We start from the raw sequence: 20,865 nt of genomic DNA, 5'->3' as shown, positions 1-20,865 counted from the left end.
TTTCATACAATGGATGTTTATAAGCATTTAAGTAGTAGAAATTAAAGTAGAAATAATAGATTTTCGAACATAATCGTTGCAACACTTTCGAGATTTTTTATATATAGAACTAAAGATCGTTAGTAGTTACCTGGTAAAAAACGAAATACAAAACTATTATTATTTTCATAACTGTTTCCAATTGACATAAAATTTAATTAATCAACAGTTTTTCGTCCATGTCGAACCCGGACCCTTCACGCGAGATACCAAGACGTCATAAACTCATAACATAACTCAAACGTTTTCAGCGGGTAATTACAGGTACGATTGTACCTTCATTGCCAATACTGAAGTGAAACGTGACTTCTTTATTCCTCGTCTAAGGAAACGTCTATTAACTGTAGCTAATGAGTCTGTCACGATAGTTTGTTGGGTTCCGTACAGTGTGGAACCTTTCAGTTCCTTTTTTATCTTTCGTATTTTTCAAATAACTCCAAATTTATTTATGCATTGTTCGAATTTAATACCTAATGAAAAAATTACCATAATGTCTGCAATTCAAAACCCTCTATGTTACTAGGTGTGGTTCGACGCCGATGGCACCACCGTCACACCTATTTCTAACTAATAACAGCTGTATTAAGCGCTGTGTTCTGGTTTGAAGAGTGTGGTATGCGAGACATACATTACCGAGGTATACCAGCTTAGTCCTTAGGGGTAGCGGTGCATCCGTGGCCGACCTCAGACCCTAAAAAATATACTTTCAATTAATGTCAAGTCCACAGACATTTAGATAAATGTGAAGTATTATTTTTATTAGCGTTTCATTACGATGATAACGGTTTTATTACGTTTTTCAAAGAGGTCACTCCTTCCTGCATTATTTGATACAAAAATACAAACACAATGTTTCATTGTTTGTATGCAAACACCAGACATATGTTATTTACATTTTAGGTTTTAGTGACATTATACTCTTGTATTTCTTTTTTTATTCAAAGAAGCAAGCATGCAGTCCACCTGATCGTAAATGCTTCTGCCGCCCATGGACATTTGTAATTAATGTTAGATAAGATTAGACTCTGAGGACTCTGTTGGAACGCCACGGGAACAGCAGTGATTGATGACAGCAGCGCAATAGGTGCGGACTAAATATGTAGGATTCTGTTTTTATGTGAGATGTCAAAAAAAAGAAAGTCGGCCGGAAAATTTAAACAGTCTGAATTTAGATAAAAACGCCATCTATCGGCTCCAACCATAACTGTGAAGTAACCATCCATCAAATTTGATTATTTACATATTTCATACTTATTTAAATGTGCTAATATGTCTGTATTTTTTCATAATAAGTAATGCAAATAGCTTTGGAAATTTAGAGACGCTTGAAGAATTCGAACCTGGATCATAGAATGCGACTATCATTCCACCGACCTATCCAGCTAAGTGCCAACGGATCCAAAAATCTGGCACACTCCAATACGGTAATAGAATTACACGTTTTGAATTGTCATCTATTTTTATTATCGCGTCGCGTGACGTATGACCGTGGCATTGGTGTTGGTGGCATTCGCGCACCTGGCACTCGGCAGTGTCACTCGGTGCTGCGATGTGGTGTGTGAAACGTGTGTGAGCTTCGTGTGTGAAACGTCTCACGTGTGTGGTTAAGATGAGTGCGAAAAGGCCGTTGAAGAGACAGGACTCTATACATGGTAGATAGGTTTTTTTATATTTTTTTTATTAGCGTAGCTTGTTGTGTTTATAGTGCCAATTTTTTGTTATTATTTTTCTGTCGTGTCGTGATTTTTTATTCTATTATGTATAACTTCCGTGTGTTAAGTAATTAGGTAAAATATAATTTTGTATATGTACTAGTCGGGCCGACCGACTCAAGTATTAATGATTTCTTGAATGCATTCTATAGATTTTTTTTTTATTTAATTGAAGTATAAGAGCATTATTTCACCTGATATTAATTGACATTAATAATAAAGTGCAAGTAAGAATTGAAATTAAATCTTAGGTCGAATGTGTTTTTGCTTTATATTTCTGAGGATTAAGTTTGAATGACTCGTTTAATGTTAGCTTCAGGGAGAACTTTTCTCTTAAAGTTAGTCTCAGGTGTCCATGGGCAATCTCTATTTATAAATTACCATCAGGTGGATAGCGAGCTCGTTTGGTACATCAATCTTATAAAATTAAAAATAATGTTAGATATTGGTGCAATATTTGTATATCGGGGTGAATTTTTCAAACAGGTCTTCAGGGCTAAAACCGAAACTATATCATAACTTCACAGAATTTGATCCTTATAAGCGACACTATCAGATAGTGGAATAATATAGAGGGTGTATTTATTTTTACAAAATTTCAAAGAGACATTTAGAAAAACGAATGATGCAGTTTTAGTTTTTATCAAAATCGGCATCGTAACTCCTTCCAGCATTTTTCGGTAATCCTTATAGTTTCGGATTTGGCCTTTTTCTAAAATTCACCTATATATTGCACCAATTTCTACCACATTCTTTTTTGGAGATTAAATTTATAAATTTAGGTGCGGTTCCCGTATTATATGTTTTTATAGGGCCATCAGTTACCTCACCTATTTGGCGGCATCGATATAAAAATGATAATATACATTATTATTGATAAAATGAGATCGTTATACTAATATCGGTTCGGTAGATAAAGTCCGGTCGTAAATTCATCGGTTTTACCGAAAAATATGATATCGTCATCATAAAGATATCGGGCAGTTTCAATTATTTGTGCTGTTAAATCAAGAGTATCGGTTATACTAAAGCTACTAAATCATCTTATTGTACCTACATACGATTTTTTATTGTAAGCGATATACATATCGATACCTTAATTCGCAAATCAGCCAACTCCACTTTATGTCCAAATGTTTTTTTTTTTATTTTGATATCGTTCAACGCCATTTACTATCAAAATAAATAAAAAAAACATTTTGACAAAAAGTGGAGTTGGCTGATTTGCGAATTAAGGTATCGATATAAGTTTTAAGATTGAAATAGCAAACGAGCATGCAGTATGAAGGTGGTAGAACCCTGTGTGGTTCGACTCCGGCGGCACCACCGCCACACCTATTTCTAGCTAATAACATAAGTGTTAGGCGCTGCTGTGTTCCGTTTTGAAGGGTGTGGTAAGGGAGACAGACTTTTCCGAGGCGTTCCAGCTTAGTCCTCAGGGGTAGCGGCGCATCTGTGCCCGACCTCAGGTAGGAATATCTAATCCTATCTGGGGTTGATTACAGATGTTCATGGGCGGCAGTAGCCAATTACCATCAGGTGGACTGCATGCTCGTCTGCTACTCCTATATTATAAAAAAAAACTTACATTACTTCTCATTAGGGGCATCCATTTAATGTCGTGTAACGTCGTCGTTGTCGTGTGTCGTCGTCGTTGTCGTGTGTCGTCGTGACGTGTTGTGGTGTGTCGTGGTAATGCCGAGAGAATTAGCTCAAACCCCGTTCCCCCCGTTTTAAAGGCTCACGTAATCAATGAACGCCCCCTTTTCAGTTAACTATTTTAAGCAGTCAGGGGTTCTTGTGGCAATAATTCCTATTTTGGGACTATTCATCGAATCACTGCTGCTTATTTTAAATTATAATAGTGTAAGGGATATAGCGGGAAACTGTATAAAAACAAAGAAGGATATTATGTTTTTTTAGAGAACAAGATGTCATGGAATGAATTGTCAGAGAAAATAAATAATGGGGTTGTAATTGAATCTTTTATTATATAAAATAGTATTTCAGGAATAGCTTACATTTCAGAAGTGGGATAATCTCAAAATAGTATAAACGTTTTCTTATGATAAATAAGATATTGGCGATTGATTGTGCGACCGAAAATCTGGTTATTACTGGTTAACAGTTTTATGTTTGTGATCATTAATTCTGTTACCGACGGGTTATCAGAACAACTTTTTCGTATTGACCTCCCGGTCTAAGGCTACGTACACACGGCGTTTTATTGCTATAAAAATTTGATCGATTATAATTTTTGTATATGAAAGCTATGCTCCCGTATATTTCTATTAGCAAAACTTGTAATGTAGATTATAAATTGAGTTTATGTTTTATACAAAATTGCATTCCTATAAAATAATATTTTCAATTACTTTTTACCTCGAAGTTTCCACAGAAAATATGAGGCTCTACCATATCGAAGCGTGGCCGGGTTTAGCTAGTAATATAAGTATAGACTATAGACACAGTGAGGACTTGTTTACTTTGTTTTTACTGCAATTTTCAAGGCTATATACGTGTCAAATATTGACCATTGTGTGCAAACAAACTGTCTACTATAGATGATGGAAATACTCCGCTGTTACGCTGAAAATCGACCACTCATAAACGCGGTTCACTCAAAGGCATTATTATGTGTACGCAGTCTAAACACGTACGTATGTAGACGCAGCCTAAGCTGGATATGACGTAACAGTGACGTGATAAGGCAGCGGGTGTGACTTGCCGCGCCTCCTCAGTTCGACGCACTGGTTTCGCGCGACGCCCGTATCACGCGCGAATAAAATAAATAAATATATAAAATTGTAACCCGCGAACAGTTCGTGCCATTTTGAATCTGGAATGCGGATTTCGAATTTGGAAGTGCATAACGTGTTTTCTTCATAAATATGGCACAAGGTGAGGGGTTTTTGTTCTTATTTGTTGCGATTTTTTTTGTGTATCATTGCGAATTTTTCCGGTTGGTTGAGTGGTGTAAGGTGTATATTTTCCTCAATTTTATGCATTTTAATTTGCGTAAATATTTTTATCATTTACCTGTATTCCTTGTCTTGTTTGTTGCATTTAGGGCTTACTGCTTAGGTTTAAGTGGAATTGATATTGTGTATCTTTTAAGATAGATTAGTCCATAGCCTTTCACACTGAGGGTTTGAAGTCAAGTACCATTTTTATTATTTTTAGGGTTCCGTATCTAAACGGTAAAAACGGAATCCTATAACTAAGCCTCCGCTGTCTGTCCGTCTGTCCTTCTGCCACAGGGCTCTATCTCTTAAACTATAATAGATAGAAACTAAAAATAAAAATATCTTGAGGGTAAATAGGGTCGAAGGTCGTCATACAGAAAACCGCTATTTTTAAACATTTTCATTTTTATCTATGACTCAATGATAATGATGACAAACAGTAATAAAAGCGTGTTAAAAATAAAAAATAAATAAAAATTTTGATGGCACGGGACCCTCCGGGTGCGACTTCGGCTTCGCACTTGGCCAATTATTTTATATTTGATATTTAGCTTTTATACTTAACTTATTCAAATTAATTATGTTCCATAATTAATGATTAATAACGAAAATAATTAATGATTTATAATAAGTGCCTCCTACAATGAGTATTCCAAAACAAAGGAAATATTTGTAGACAAAAAGGAAATTTGATGCGAACGTTAAATTAATTGCATAAATTTAAAGCATGTGAAATATATGGATATGAGTAATCTTTTGGGAAAGTTTATTTATAGAAAATAAACATTATCTTTCGGTATATTTTATTTGCGATAGAAACCTTTGTGGTTTGGTTCTGGAGGCATTTATTTCTGTCTTAAAACAGCAGCGCTTCGTGCTATTGTGTTCTGGTGTGACCGACCTCAGTTAACAGTATCCAGAGTCCTCTGCCCACTCTTCTACTACCTCTGTACACTCTTCACTTATCCAGCATGAAATATCTTATAAAATAATATAAATTGACCTCCCGTGTATATATGATGGCCCGTACTACAAAGAGATCAAGCTGATATTCCAGCGTCAGAGTACCGATTTTTATAAATGATGGTTTAAAACCATTCTCAATATAGATCCTATAAAATAAAATAAAAAATAAGTCGACTGGCCCTTCCAGAGAAAAGCGCATTCCAAAAAAAAAACGGAAATCTTTTCAGCTTTATAATCTAATATATAAAATTCTAGTGTCCATAATGTTAGTTACCGTACTCCTCCGAAACGACTTTACCGATTTTCACCAAATTTTATATGCATATTCAGTAGGTCTGAGAATCTGTTACTATCTATTTTTCATACTCCTAAGTGGTAAGGGTTTTTCACCCTTAACATTTTTTTATTTATATGGCAACACAACGCTTGCCGGGTCAGATAGTATAAGTATAGATTCTATACAAGTATAGAATAATGTTATATTCAGATTTCGCGGAAACTGCTGTCTTCAAGTCATTAATTATAATTGCCACAATTGAAGAGAACGGAGTGGCAATTAAAAGGATACTTGATATGGTGTTGTGATTGCTAATCAAGATTAATTTGTCCAATGCATTACTTATTAAGGCGTATTATTATTGCAAACCTTCAATTTTAGTTTTTAATAATTATAGTTTAAAAACTTAAAACCACGCTAAAATCGTACAAGGAAAATCTATATCCTGACGATCTTGATGAGACAAAATTAGGACATTGTACAAAACATTTAATTCGACAAATTATTATAAAATCATGTATTGTTATCGGTTCTTGATATGTATTCAAAATTTCAAATTAATCGGAGCATTCAAAGTGGGTAAAAATCGAGTTCAAAGATTCAGTTACATACAGACATACATATATACAGGTCAAGCTAATAAAACCGTAGTAAAGATCGTGTACATGATAGTGAAAGTTACAGACACATTACAGAACATGTTTGACATTTGGAGAATTGTGTATTTTTTTATTGAACGAGCATGCAGTCCACCTAATTGTAAGTGTCTACTGCCACACATGAACATCTGTAATCAAACCCAGATAAGATTAGGTTCCTATCTGAGATCGGCGACAGATGCTACCCTTGAGGACTAAGTTGAAACATCTCTGACAAAAAATTGTCTCCTTGTCACAATGTTAGTTACCGTACTCCTCCGAAACAGCTTTACCGATTTTCACCAAATTTTATATGCATATTCAGTAGGTCTAAGAATCGGCTACTATCTATTTTTCATACCCCTAAGTGATAAGGGTTGTTCACCCTTGACATTTTTTTTATTTATATGGCAACAAAGTTTGCCGGGTCAGCTATCAATGATATATAAGAAGTTCTTAAGAAACAGATTATCACAATGACAAATCGATTTGATTATCTCGACATCAACAATCTTTTTTTTTAATCTTATTGATCGAATGGATTTCGACAGCCACTTGACATATTTCCAGACGTTTTCCACAATTTACATGATGTTATTATTTCATAATGTTTTAGGCAAGTACCTATGCTATATGATTCTACTGATAGATATAACGTTACACCAATTCCTAGTGAAGCAGTTCTTGGATTTTGGTGAAAGGGAGTGTTTATCTGTAAACTAATGTATATGTTCGTTAGTGCACCAGGCAGGGCCAAAATCCGATAGAACATTCTCTATCTCTTTCATTCGTTTGCTTACTTTCCACGACCCTATGACCTACTTAAGGTAAACAATACGCTGAAAATCATTCTATGTCAAGGTTATGAAGTCATGGTGCTTGTGACAAATATGTCAAAAAGAAAATGTAGGTATGCGTCAGAATTATTCGTAACAGTCTGTTTGTTTAACGCACGTTGTTAATATTCAGTCCATCTTAATTTTGCTTATCAAAGATCGATTTTGACAACTTCTAGTAGGTATAAAGTATCTGTCCAATGTTGATCTTAAGTAAATTGGATAAATTGAATATTAATAATGAGCTCAAAACGGCCATGTTTTTAAATGAGATAGGTACCTACTTAAGTTAATTTTTTTTGTTGATACAGAGCTTGCATCTCAGTAAAGAGATATGATTATTTCGACGTTAATTCAACCACGTTTTGAATGCGGCGGATCCGAAGCCACTCCTATCTGTCACCACTTACTCTCAAATTAAATAACAGTCTAAACCGAAAATGAAAATCCACGGACAAAATTGGGACGCCACATAAATGTACGTCTGTCTGTCCGTCTTATCCTTTAAACCACAATAGTAATACACGTACACAATGCAAAATTAGATCTGGCGGTAGAGCAACCACAGTCAAATCATAGACTTAGCACACGACATATGGCCTAAACCTGCTTATTGTTACTGCTTCCCAAACTTATTTCTTCAAAAATATATTTTCTAGCGCCTTCCTTTTCCGCTTTTGGGGAAAATGTTAACAAAAAAAGATGCTCCTATTTCAAAGCATCAGAAACCTGAAAATCATAAATCTGCTTTATCCCCTTAAAACTTTTAAATGCCCCCAATTTTTGCTGCGTCCTTCACTCCTTCCTGTCCCCTATGAACTCCCTGCGCCCACGAAAGGCTTTTTTGTCTACTTTGGGAATCAGTGGCTTAGGGCAATATATTACAGTGGTAATCTATATATATCAATAAAATTAGAGTGTCTGTTTTTAATATTGAAATAACCACTTTTTACTACATGCATATGAATAAACATACGGTACCTAATAACACTTTTACAATTTTTGTCTGTCTGTCTGTCTGTCTGTCTGTTTGTTCTGGCTAATCTCTGAAATGGCTGGACCGATGTTGACGGGACTTTTATTGGCAGGCAGCTGATGTAATAAGGAGTAACTTAGGCTACTTATACTTTAGAACTGGCTCTGCCCCGCGGTGTCATCCGCGTTAGAATTACTTTTTAACGCGGGTAAAACCGCGGGGCACAACAGATGATAAATATAAATAGTACATCATATAGCGCCGAGCTAGGAACAATTAAAAGTTCGGCATACATTTGGTTACCTGTAACTTAGTTTAAAAGTAAACGAAAACATCGCGCGAATATATTAAATATTTTCAAAGCCGTTGATTATGTTTTCAAAGGATTATATAGTCCAAAAATCCGAATTCAGCGTGCAGGACTATAATGAAATACCTATCTTTCTCTACCTTAAAGGTCAGGTGCCCAGCAGTGGGATGGTATTAAGTGGATAGTGATAAATTGATAATACTACACAATGGAAAATTACTATCAACTTAGTCATATCTCGAAGAATGTGAAGAGATATAGGATTTTTCCTTAAATTGCCTACTATCTGCTACGAAGACTGATATTTTATATGGACGATAAGCCTGAATAGCCTCGTAAATAGGTTAATCTTGTGAAATTATATCTCATGTTGCGTTAATTACTTTATATGTGTACACATGTTGAACAGATAAGTACACCTTGTTTCAATAAATATGTAATTTTAAATTTAAATGGTGGTGTGTGTATGTTTTGGAGTTGGTAGAGTCCGTTGTGGTTCGATTTCGGAGACACCACCGCGTATACTGTTCCTACTGTAACAGCAGTGTTAAGCGCTGCTGTGTTCTGGTTGGAAGGGTATGGCAAGGAAGATATGAGAGGGAGGAAAAATTGTCGGAAGGAATACTGAAGGGAAGGTGTTCCAACTTAATCTTCAGGGGTAACAACGCATTTGGCCAACCTCGACTCTGCCGACAATGGTCACATACGATCTGGTGCATTGTATACTGGTTTGTTATTTCTGTTTTACATAAAAAATTAATACTTTCCTCATATAAATAGTGAACGGGTAAGAGGTAAATGGAAATGCCGCCATTATAGATACAGTCTTTATTGGAATGAGTTATAAGATTAATTTTAATCCTATAAGCCTTTTTGCTGTTAAGACTGAGCTAAGTAGTTAAATAACAAACAGATTAAATATGAATCAAGTGCGTATATACCTTCACATACCAATGAGAACTTTTATTAAAAACTGTTAGGTGGAAAGATTTCCTCACAAATATTTCCTTCACCGTTAAAACAAGTGATAATTTTTAGTTTTTGGGCCTCGGTTAAATGATGAGGTATCCAGCGGGCATAAAGCTTCCTGACCGCTAAATGTTCGTGGAGGATTTTATGCACTTGACCCATACCAATGCCTAGGCTTGTGCGAATCTGCTGATAGATCACTCTTTTGTCAGTCTCTATCATACGCCGCACAACACTGATGTTATCTTCAGTCGTCGCTGTAAAGGGCGTCCTTCACGCAGATCATCGGTGAGATTAATGCGACCATGTTTAAATTCATTAAACCGTGGCAAACATTTCAGTAAACTGTGGCACGAGATGGGGCTTCATCGTAAAAGGCCATCGTGAAATCGAAGTCTATCATAATTTTCTTGTTCATTTAAATTACATCGAAAGTCATAAAAAATCATTGCACGAAAATTTTCTCGGTTGATATTCAATCTGACGTGCACAAACAATTTTCAATTTGCCAAATCGTAAAACAAATGCCAAATTAATGAAATATATACCTAATAATATTGGTAGAGTTATATTTTCAAAATTTAAACTTATTTTTTTAATATAATGTTTTATAAGTGGCCAGTTCTAAAAACTTTCAGTTTGGCCCTCGTATACATACAAGAGTTACGTTTAAAGATATTAGATAATCACAGATGCCAGATACATACCTGAGACCCTTGGATTTTAAAGGCCAGGTTTCTCAACAAAGTATTCAATCAGTTTAATTTCAAGTCATTATTTTCGAGTTTTGCAGACACAAACATACGGAAGTTTTTATCATGTAAGTATATAAAAAATATTATTTATATGTATGTATAACCAGTTAGTCCAACCACGCCCATGTAATTCGTATCAAAACAGCTTAACAACCTTGAAATATCAAGATTTACTTTCTATTTAGGCCATTCAACACCCGTTCAATCTAACGTTACTTAATGTTAGCTGTTTCGGTTTTAAACTTGTTATTATTTGATAAGTGTCAAGATGAAAAAAAGGTTTGAAAGGTGGTGGAACCAGAACTAGGTTTCTATGAATACTTACACACGGCGACGCATACATGCATTACGCACACACACCTACTGAAAAAATAAAACTATTTGACTAATTCACAACTTTTAATATTCCCGCGCAAAATATAACTCTAACGACAAGAGCGTTCTTTTTTTATGCTAAGTCCAAATTTAAAATTAGTACAATCGTACCAGCCAGTGACAATACTCGTATAAATGAGAAAATATATATATATACATCGTGTGTTAGGGGAACTCCCAATTATTCGATTAGGTAAGTACAGCGTTGATTTCGCGTATGAAGCCTTACACATATGTCATCAGTCATCAATCATAAGTCATCATTAGAATGTGGATGTTTATGATTAAAACTCTAGGAGACAAATAAAGATGAATGATTAATAGTGTTATTCATGAAAGTAAATAAGATTAAAGTGTTTGTTAAGACATAGAAATAAGGTACTGCCATTTTAAAACGTAAAAAGCAGTCTATAAATGTTTGTGTATGGATTCGGAGCTCTTAAATCTTGAGATATACGTTATGAGGATGAGAAGAAATTACAAAGTTCTAACCCTATTTTATGAGCCACTATTGTCGTCTGCACACTCCCCAGGTCTATGATAAGTCTAGAGCACACTTTACGAACAACAAGTAAAGGAGGAATTATCACTACATTATTTCATATAAGAGTAGCAGAAGAGCAGGATGAAGTCCACCTGATGGTAAGTGGCTACTGCCGCGCATGGACATCTGTAATCAACCCCAGATAGGATTAGATATTCCCACCTGAGGTCGGCCACAGATGCGCCGCTACCCCTGAAGACTAAGCTGGAACCCCTCGGAAAAAAATGCTCCCTTACCCTTCAAACCAGAACACAGCAGGGTTTAACACTGCTGTTATGAGGCAGAAATAGGTGTGGCGGTGGTACTGTCGGAGTTTACCACAAAGAATTCTACCGCCTTCATGTAACTAACCTATCGACACGAGAAATTAGGATTGGTTTACAATTCTAAAGGTGTGCCGTAACAATAATTGTTAACGTAAATTTACGCTCCATATAGATTATGATAATAATGAAATGATATTGCAGGCCAATGACAGAGGATCTATAGACGATCTAAATGTTGATAAGATAATAATATTGAATGTCACAAGTGCTAGCAATAAATTGAAGTGACCATATGTTTTATATAACGTTTTAAAGATAATTATAAGATACTAGCTGACCCGGGAAACTTTGTACCGCCTCAAAATCTATTTTTCAAATATATTTCATGTAAAATATAGCCTATATTACTCGTAGATAATGTAGCTTTCGAATGGTGAAAGAATTTTTAAAATCGGTCCAGTAGTTTTTGAGCCTATTCATTACAACCTAACAAATAAAGTTTTCCTCTTTATAATATTAGTGTAGATAAGGGATTCCCTAGTCGATTTTACAGGAAATTACAGGGAAATGAAAGCAGTGGAATTGAGTTGAGTGGAATAATAAGTATTTTTGTCAATTTTTAACACACGCCAATAGAATAATAATAAATAACTATAACGGTGGTCGCTATAACAATAAATGTAAATAAACTAAAATAAATGGAGGTTGACATACAAGAAACGGAAACGGCGTTTTTCGTTTCAACTATTGAATCGTAATAGGTAGACAGTTCAAACTTTCACAATGTATTTACTTCTATGGCTGCTATGATAGCAAATACTAAAAAATAAAAAATAAATGAAAAATCGATGGTACGGAACCCTCAGGTTGTGAATTCGAATGTCACTTGGCCAATTATTAAATCTCTAATTGGCCGAAGTGCTAGCAGGCCAACAATGTTATTGATTATGTTCTAAACGTGAAAAATAAAATATCTCTTTGCCTTGAGGAAAAGTCAAGTCAAAAAATAATAAGAAGTTGTTCCTCAACTATATTAATCTTGTTTTCCTTGACTTCTTGCGGGGAACATTATATTTTTATTTTTGTTTCCCCTTGTTTTTTTAGCTGTTTTTATTTAGAAAATATCATATATATCGATATACATATAATATTGATCTTTCTGATTTAGTGGAATGAAACAAGGTTGTTGTTCTGAAATTAGAGATATTATTCTCTTAATAAAATTAGTCTAATATATAATAATAAAACATACTAAATAACATAAATCAATAAATAAAAAACATTAAAACCTGAAATTAGAGTAACGACATTAAAGTTCGCTTTTTCACAAAATTCTTTCACAAGTAATGTCATCACAAATAATAGACACTCATAAATATAAAGTATTAAAATAGACAAAGACAATAAAATTTTTAAATAAAGGAAACTTTTTTTTTACATACGAGTACATATTGATTAAGTTTTATTAAATCAAGTTATGCCCGATGACCTTAATTCCACCACAATAATTATAGAAAAATTGAAGATTTTTTAATGAATAAAACTTAATATCGTATATATTTATGAATTTAATTTATGAACACAAATTAAATTGGTTATTAATTTATTATATCGTAATAACTAGATTTTCCCAAATGACTTTTGCCCAATTTTCCTTAGTCACATGGTTAATATGACGTAATAGGTAGGTATATTACTTAACAGCTGATGTAATATCCGCTTGCTTATCCGGTATTAATTAAACCGTAGAGATAAGAAGATAAGAAAGTCGGTACTTTGACCTTTGCTATATTGTAACTGATAATTACCTATAGATTGTGGATAATTAATTACTCATATTTTCTGATGGCAGATTAGTCACCGCATTAGTCAAAACAGTTTTATGATGAATTGCGTGTATGTACTGTGGCGACTTCCCGCTACTCGTCAAGAGATGGCGCCATGAGTATTCTTAATCACGCTATCGATGTTTTCTAAACATCTTGCATATTTTATATACCTACATGTTTTGAACTGAGACTATTGGAGCACGGCCTAGCCAGACGGGAGATCTCCCTTTGCCAAAGTACTATTTACCATGAATTCATATTTATTTATTTATTTTTGAATAATAATTTATGCGCGGGGTGTTTGGTGTCATTATTTTTAGTAATGATCGACCGATGTTTCGGTTTCGGTCAAACATCGGCCGATATTCTGTCAAAATATACGTTCGTGAACTTTCGGGTCGCGTTCGGCTGCACTCGGACGTCAGACTAACAGGCGTTTCTTGTCTATTCAACCTTTAGAACGCTGACGAGTCGCGTCTGACAAGTGATTTAGGTCGGTAACTTATGTAAATGTTTCTAGTAGTAGTTTTTAAACTCTACTTTCGGTTCTAGCCGAAACTAGGAGAGAAACTGAAGGTTCGTTTTCGGTTTCGAATTCGGTTGAAAAATAGTTTAGGTCGGTCATTGGTGAAAATTACGGAAATAGAATCCTTCGATTAATGACAGACATACATATACAAACATACATACGTACAGGTGAAGCTGAAAAAACAAAGTATTTTATGAAGATCCTGGAATTGTTTTGCCTCGTCATTTAAAGGAACAATTAATTACGTAATTAGCTAGCGAGCGAAAAAGAAGTCGAGTCGATGAAATTTCTATACAAAGCCACGAAAAATTTCTACACAGAGAAAGGAGGAAAATAATTTCTCTACATTCTACGAAATCGGTTGTCGAGTTACCAACTGACGTAACTATAGACATTGTCCTACTAACGTCTATAGGTCTATGATTCTTTTAACAATTTCTTCTTAATAGATGTTGTCAAATTGCGATCTTGGGTAAGCAAAAATCAAATGGATCGATTATTACCTACGGGCCTTACAATATAAATTATTTACGACCCAAAGTGTCGTAAATCTGGATTTCGAAAATACAATCACTAATATTAGCACTGATAGCATAGTGGTTAAGAAACTCGGCCTCTCAATCGAGGGGTCCGAGGTTCAAATCCCAGGCACGCACCTCTGATTTTCAAAAATTATGTGCGTATAAGAGATTAATTATCACTTGCTTAAACGGTGAAGGAAAACATCGTGAGGAAACCTGCATACCTGAGAGATTTATAAAAAAAATCTCAAGGGTATGTGAATTCTACCAATACGCACTTGGCCAGCGCGGTGGACTATGGCTTAATCCTTCTCATTGTGAGAGGAGACCCGTGCCCAGCAGTAGGACAGTAATGGGTTGATGATGATGATGATGATGATGATGATGAATCACTAATATGTAAATTGAAGTTTGTTAAGTTAAAAAAATTAAATACAGTAGTTACTCTTTATTTCATTTTCCTGTAAAATTTTACGCAATGTCATTCAACGTGAATGATTATAATTAAGTGTCATCATATTAAATTGTCATAATTACCTATTTAAGTAGATTCATTATAACCTTGGTACTTACGTATGGACTTCCTCATTGTAATGTATTTGACTTTATTTGCTGTGGTTCAAATTTAAAAGGGGGTACATTTATATTTTGTCCCCAACGGCATCGCCATATCGATACCTAATTCGCAAATCAGCCAACATCACTTTTTGTCAAAATGTTTTTTTTTATTTATTTTGATTTCGTTCAACGCCATTTACTATCAAAATAAATAAAAAAAAAACATTTTGATTAAAAGTGGAGTTGGCTGATTTGCGAATTAAGGTATCGATGTATATTTTTAAAAGATAGAGATAGAAAAAGAGCGTGCAGTCTACCTGATGGTAAGGAGCTACTGTTTCCCTTGGATATTTATAATCGAACCGTTAACCCCAGATAAGATATAGCCTCTTGCTTTTAAGAACCAAGTTGTAACGTCTTAAATATTATGATACTTAATTTTTTCGTGAGTACATAACTCTTGTTTTTAAGTGTTCACCTATTACGCTAAGGGTTCCGGGGTCAATCCCAGGCTAGACAGAAATCTAAAATATCGATTTTTGTTCTGGGTCTGGGTGTTCGTGTATTTGTCTTTGTGTATGTTCATAACATTCACAGTAAAAATGCTAGTTTAAGACTGTATGATGGTTTAATTGATAGCTAGGTTCCGTTTACTGTGTTATGTTATTATGTTTAATTATTACAGATAATTTTATTTTGAATAGAAAATGCTAATGTGTATTATCTATGCAAAATACTTGTAATAATAAAATTGTGTATATAAATGCAAATATTATTTTGTTGAATAACTGAAAATTTATGTGTTTTCATTGTTTCAGGTGAAGAAATGCCTGTACGGGATAGTAGTAAGAAGTCATTGGTTGGAGTTATAGACGATGGCACCAAAACAGTCAGATTTGTGGTGAGAATTAAAACAATTACCTTAAAATAACTAGTACTTATTACAAGTAGTATATTATAATTAGTAATTAGTATAAAAACAAAAAAACCTTCCTGCTCAAAAATGTTAAACTGAAAAGGGAAATGATATAGCGTATCTCATTACCAAAAATTAGACAAATCCAAGAACATCTCAAGGGTTAAAATCCCTCAAACCGCCTCCTACCAAAATAAATAACCTCAAACCAAAAAGGGCCTCTGACAAGGTTTAAACTGCTATCTGATAATAACAAAGTCTCGCATCGTCCGAAGCATGGCAGCCCGCAAAAATTTTGCCACTAGCGGTTACCCATCCAACTGCCGACCATGCATCCATCCTTAATGTTGTAAAATAGTTGAGATCCATACGAGCAGCGGGTCCAAGCGGGTTCAATTTGATTATTTAGTACGCAGCCATAGATTAGTAAAGATTACTCACGCCTAACAAGAAAATGTACCCAGTGATGAGAATTGAAATAGTTGCGTAAAAAAGTTTTGCCACGTCTCCGTGCTAAAATGTCCCTAAAATATTTGAAATAATTATTTATTTATTGTGTAAATGACGTAGTATTAGTCATTTATTCGTAATGTTTCTCTAAAAATGTTTTTATTTGTCAAAAATTCAAAAAAATAACTTACTAATAAGCCGCTTGTGGCTTCATTCAATTTCAAGGCGGCGAAGTATCTTTACTAATCTATGTACGCAGCTATAAGAATTCCTAGTACCCATTACCTATGACAGTCAGATGTTAAATTATGGATCTCCTTCTAATAAGAAATATCCATTCTGTTTTATAAAAATAGCTATTGTTAAAGTAATAAAATTTTATAACCCATTCGCGTGAATGATTTAAACTGTGGATTTAAACACGTGAATTTGTTTGTCCTTGCATTGTGTGCGCGAATAATTAGAGTTGACTGTACTTGTGTCGTTACATAAACATGAAATAGCTAGGTCCAAATATTACTTTAATGCGTATCAGTGGTGAGTCCAGAATTTAATTTGGTAAGGTACAGGTCTTCTGTTGTGGGGTAATTCTATCGATGCGATTAAAGCTTTTAAAATTCAAAAGAAAGCAATAAGAGCGATTTGTGGCGTAGGACCGCTGGACACTTGTCGGCCTTTATTTAAACAGCTCAAAGTACTACCACTGCCCTGCATGTATATTAAAGCAGTGTGTATATTTGTAAAAGAGCATCCAGAATATTTCCATTTGGACACTGAGATGAAGTCTCAGAGATTGCGCCGCAATGCAAATAAACATAAATTATATATACCTAGCTGTCGATTACAGACGCTCAAAAGAAATGCACATCATTCGATTATTCAAATCTTTAATAAAATACCTGACCATTTAAAAGATCTGCCTATTAATGTTTTTAAAAAGCGTTTAAATGAATGGCTTCTTCTTAATAATTTTTACAGCCTTAAAGAATTTTTTGACAATTTATGAATGTATTACTAGATATTATATTAATTAATTGCATGACTAATAATGTTGGATATTTATATAAAAAATAATAATTGTGATGTGTGTATTAATCTGACAATTTGTTATTTAATATTATAAATAATATTGGAAATATTTTTGGTCTGACTGTATATTTGCACGCCTTAAAGGTAAAATAAGAGGAAATAATAGTTTGTGTTAACATCCATTGTACCTTATTTAGCAAATAAAGATTATGATTATGATTATGATTATGATTATGATTACACTTTATCAAATAATTTGACAGTGAAAAAAACGCTATCGGTAAAGAGTAATAAGTATTGAAGGTGGTTCAACTCTCTGTGGTTCAACTCCGGGGGGACCACCGCCACACCTATTTCTGTTTTATAATAGCAGTGTTAAGCGCTGCTGTGTTCTGGTTTGAAGGGTGTGATAAAGGAGGCTTATCCGAGGCGTTCGATCTTAGTCCTCAGGGGTGGCAACGCATCTGTAGGTGTGTTGATCTGTGTTGACCTCAGGTAGGAATGTAATCTTTTCATCTTATCAGGGGTTGATTATAGATATATATTGGCGGCAGTAGCTTAACATCAGGTGGGCTGCACGTTTGGTTATTATTTTCACAATTCAAAAAAGGCCAATAAGTATTTCAAACACATAAATTTTCAGACAAAGCCCTGACAATTTTAAAACAGATTATACCTACTTCACTTGCAGATATTCGAAGCGGAGAGATCAGAGGAACTGGCGTCGTATCAGTTAGATAAGACGGTGGTCCAGCCGCAGGAAGGATGGTACGAACAGGATCCGTTGGAGATATTACATCACATCAGGGAATGCGCCGAGAAGACGTTCGAGCAATTGACTGAGTTAGGTAAGATTAATTATACTCTGGTATGGTAACTATAGTTTGATTTATAATTAGTTGTCCAAAATGTAAACAAAAGCGATAAATACCGAAAAGGAGAAAGAACGCCTATCAAAAAATTACGTTTCAAATGTTATTTGCTTATTTTTTACCATATTAAAGTAATACAACGATAATAAAATAATATCTAATCTAAATAAATTAAGATCAATTCACATTTTCCAATATTTATATTACCCCAATTTCGTTCCATACAGTAATAATAATAAAAAAACAAGGTTTATAGTAGTCCTTCCTTGGCAGTCGGGTAAAGAAGGAAATAGGCAAATGGTATGAAATTGTGTTTTACATGTGAGGGATTGGCGCTCGAATACCAGGGTTTTTAGGGTTCCGTAAGGAAAGGGTAAAAACGGAACCCCGAAAGTTACGTTAAAAATTGTCTACACATATTTAGTCATCGTATTGGACAATGCCGTGCTCGTGTCCAATGGGAAAGTTTTGGGTTTACGAATGTGTGATAAAGATCGAAAGACAACCTACATGCTTGAGAGTTCTTTAAAAGGGTTCCCGAAGATGAAGTCTACGAATAGGATAACATATTTTTTTGTGAATTTTAAATACCTCACAAAGAGAGAGAGGTACACAAAAGATATTAACGTTACGTATAGTTTCGAAATCTGCCATTTGTATGTACAATAAGGTTGAAATTCATATTGATCATATTGTAGATATAATTTATGAATATGTCTTCAATCCTTACTATCCTTACTTCCTTATCCTTACTAATAATATTATAAATCCGAAAGTAACTCTGTCTGTCTGTCTGCCTGGTTGTCTCTTCTTCACGCCCAAATCACTGAACCGATTTTAATGAAATTTTGTACAAAGATAGTCTGAGACCCGAGAAAGGACATAGCATAGTTTTTATCCCGGAAATCCCACGGGAACTAGGGATGGCGACTTAAGATCGATTAATCGGAGAGTCGATCTTTTGGACCCAAAACATCAATTATTTTAATCGATATTAATAAGGATTGAATCGTAAACTATGCATTTGATCAAGTGATCATCTTTAGCAAAGTTGAAGGTACGAAAGTTCAGTTTTATGTATGTTAGTATGTTATATTATTTTCTTTTAAACGCGGGCGAAGCCGCGGTACTTTATAGTAGTACTTTATATACCGAGCTCTGGAGGTCCTCAAGTCTGAAGCATACTCCAGTACGCTACTCTAATGTGAGTTGAAGCAGTAATTATAAGAGATCTAAATGATTTTATTTTTTGCAGGTTATTCTAAAGAAGACATAGTAGCCCTAGGCATAACAAATCAGAGGGAGACCACGATAGCATGGGACAAATTTACAGGAGAACTCTTACATCCGGCTATAGGTAAGCAAATTCATTATAAGATCTTTTTTTAATACTTTCAATTAACAAAAACATTATTTTGGAGTTTTAAGTTTTTTTGTGTCACTTTTTGGGAAAAAATATATGAGTGTTTTTTTAAATCGACACATAAAAATTGACACCATAGATTTCACTAGTAAATCTATTTTCGATATGATTATAAATGTATGATATGATACAGCACAATATGAACGTCGCTTTCGTGTCGTGTCATTTATTTCTTCATAATTTTCAGCTTTGTGATAGTTACACTAACCTTCTGCGTTTAGTCACCTGTCGGAGGTGCAGAGGGTTCCGGGTTCGATTCCCGGCCATACATAGCTAAATGTTAAAACTTACAAGTATCCATGGGCGGCAGTAGCCATTTACCATCAGGTGGACTGCATCCTCATCTGCTACTTCTACAGTATATACAAAAACGTATTTAAGCGTCTTTTCTTAATTTTTTTTATTTTATTAGTATCCCAAAGAAGTACTCCTTACAAACATACATACATACATACATACATACATACATACATATATACATAAAAACACGTTTTGTTTTCTTTGCAGCATGGAACGACATAAGAACGGACAGCACAGTGGACGCTATCCTAGCGAAGGTTCCGGATCGCAACAAGAATTACTTGAAGCACATATGCGGTCTGCCGATCAGTCCGTACTTCAGTGCGCTCAAGATGAGGTGGTTGAAGGACAACATCAAAGCGGTGAGGCGAGCCAGCAGGGACAAGAGGCTGCTGTTTGGTACTGTCGATGCTTGGATTATGTGGGTAAGTTGATTCAATTACATTCTCTTCAGGTATTTTTTAGGGTTCATTAAAAATGAAACCCTATTATAGTCCGCGTAAAACTGCTAGTCCGCTCTAAATATATAAATTAATCGCGTCGTCATAGCAAATTGTATGACTACACCTGCTCGTAACAACTTCAGAGCGGACTAGCAGTTTGGCCGAACTATACTTAGCCTCCGTTGTCGATGCTTGGATTATGTGGGTAAGTTGATTCAATTACATTCTGTTTAGGTATTTTTTAGGGTTCCGTACCCAAAGGATAAAAACGGAACCTTATTACTAAGCCTCCGTTGTCGATGCTTGGATTATGTGGGTAAGTTCACTATGGCCTAATCCTTCTCATTCTAAAAGGAGACCCGTGCC

General features: G+C 34.7%; 1 protein-coding gene across 6 annotated transcripts in view; it reads left to right on the top strand.

Annotated features, from left to right (window-relative positions):
* The window catches only part of Gk2 (Glycerol kinase 2), a 49,773-nt gene that overhangs the window by 9,947 nt on the left and 18,961 nt on the right, over positions 1-20,865 (top strand). For 3 of the 6 annotated variants that reach the window (XM_073077760.1, XM_073077761.1, XM_073077756.1), the window contains exons 1-5: positions 1,559-1,691; positions 15,885-15,967; positions 18,153-18,309; positions 19,589-19,690; positions 20,264-20,481. In XM_073077760.1, coding sequence (XP_072933861.1) covers positions 1,649-1,691; positions 15,885-15,967; positions 18,153-18,309; positions 19,589-19,690; positions 20,264-20,481 — 603 coding nt within the window. In that variant the 5' untranslated portion in view covers positions 1,559-1,648. Of the gene's footprint in view, positions 1-1,558; positions 1,692-4,489; positions 4,653-15,884; positions 15,968-18,152; positions 18,310-19,588; positions 19,691-20,263; positions 20,482-20,798; positions 20,816-20,865 lie in introns of those variants that run through there. The other 3 variants (XM_073077758.1, XM_073077759.1, XM_073077762.1) reach the window with 3 other exon arrangements.

This window comes from Epargyreus clarus, unplaced genomic scaffold (genome assembly GCF_041222505.1).
Source record: "Epargyreus clarus isolate Ecla_fem2 unplaced genomic scaffold, WU_Ecla_fem_2.2 ptg000011l, whole genome shotgun sequence".
Classification (NCBI taxonomy): Eukaryota; Metazoa; Arthropoda; class Insecta; order Lepidoptera; family Hesperiidae; genus Epargyreus; species Epargyreus clarus.
Note: the sequence above shows the minus strand (reverse complement) of the source record. Positions and strands in the feature narration are given on the sequence as shown.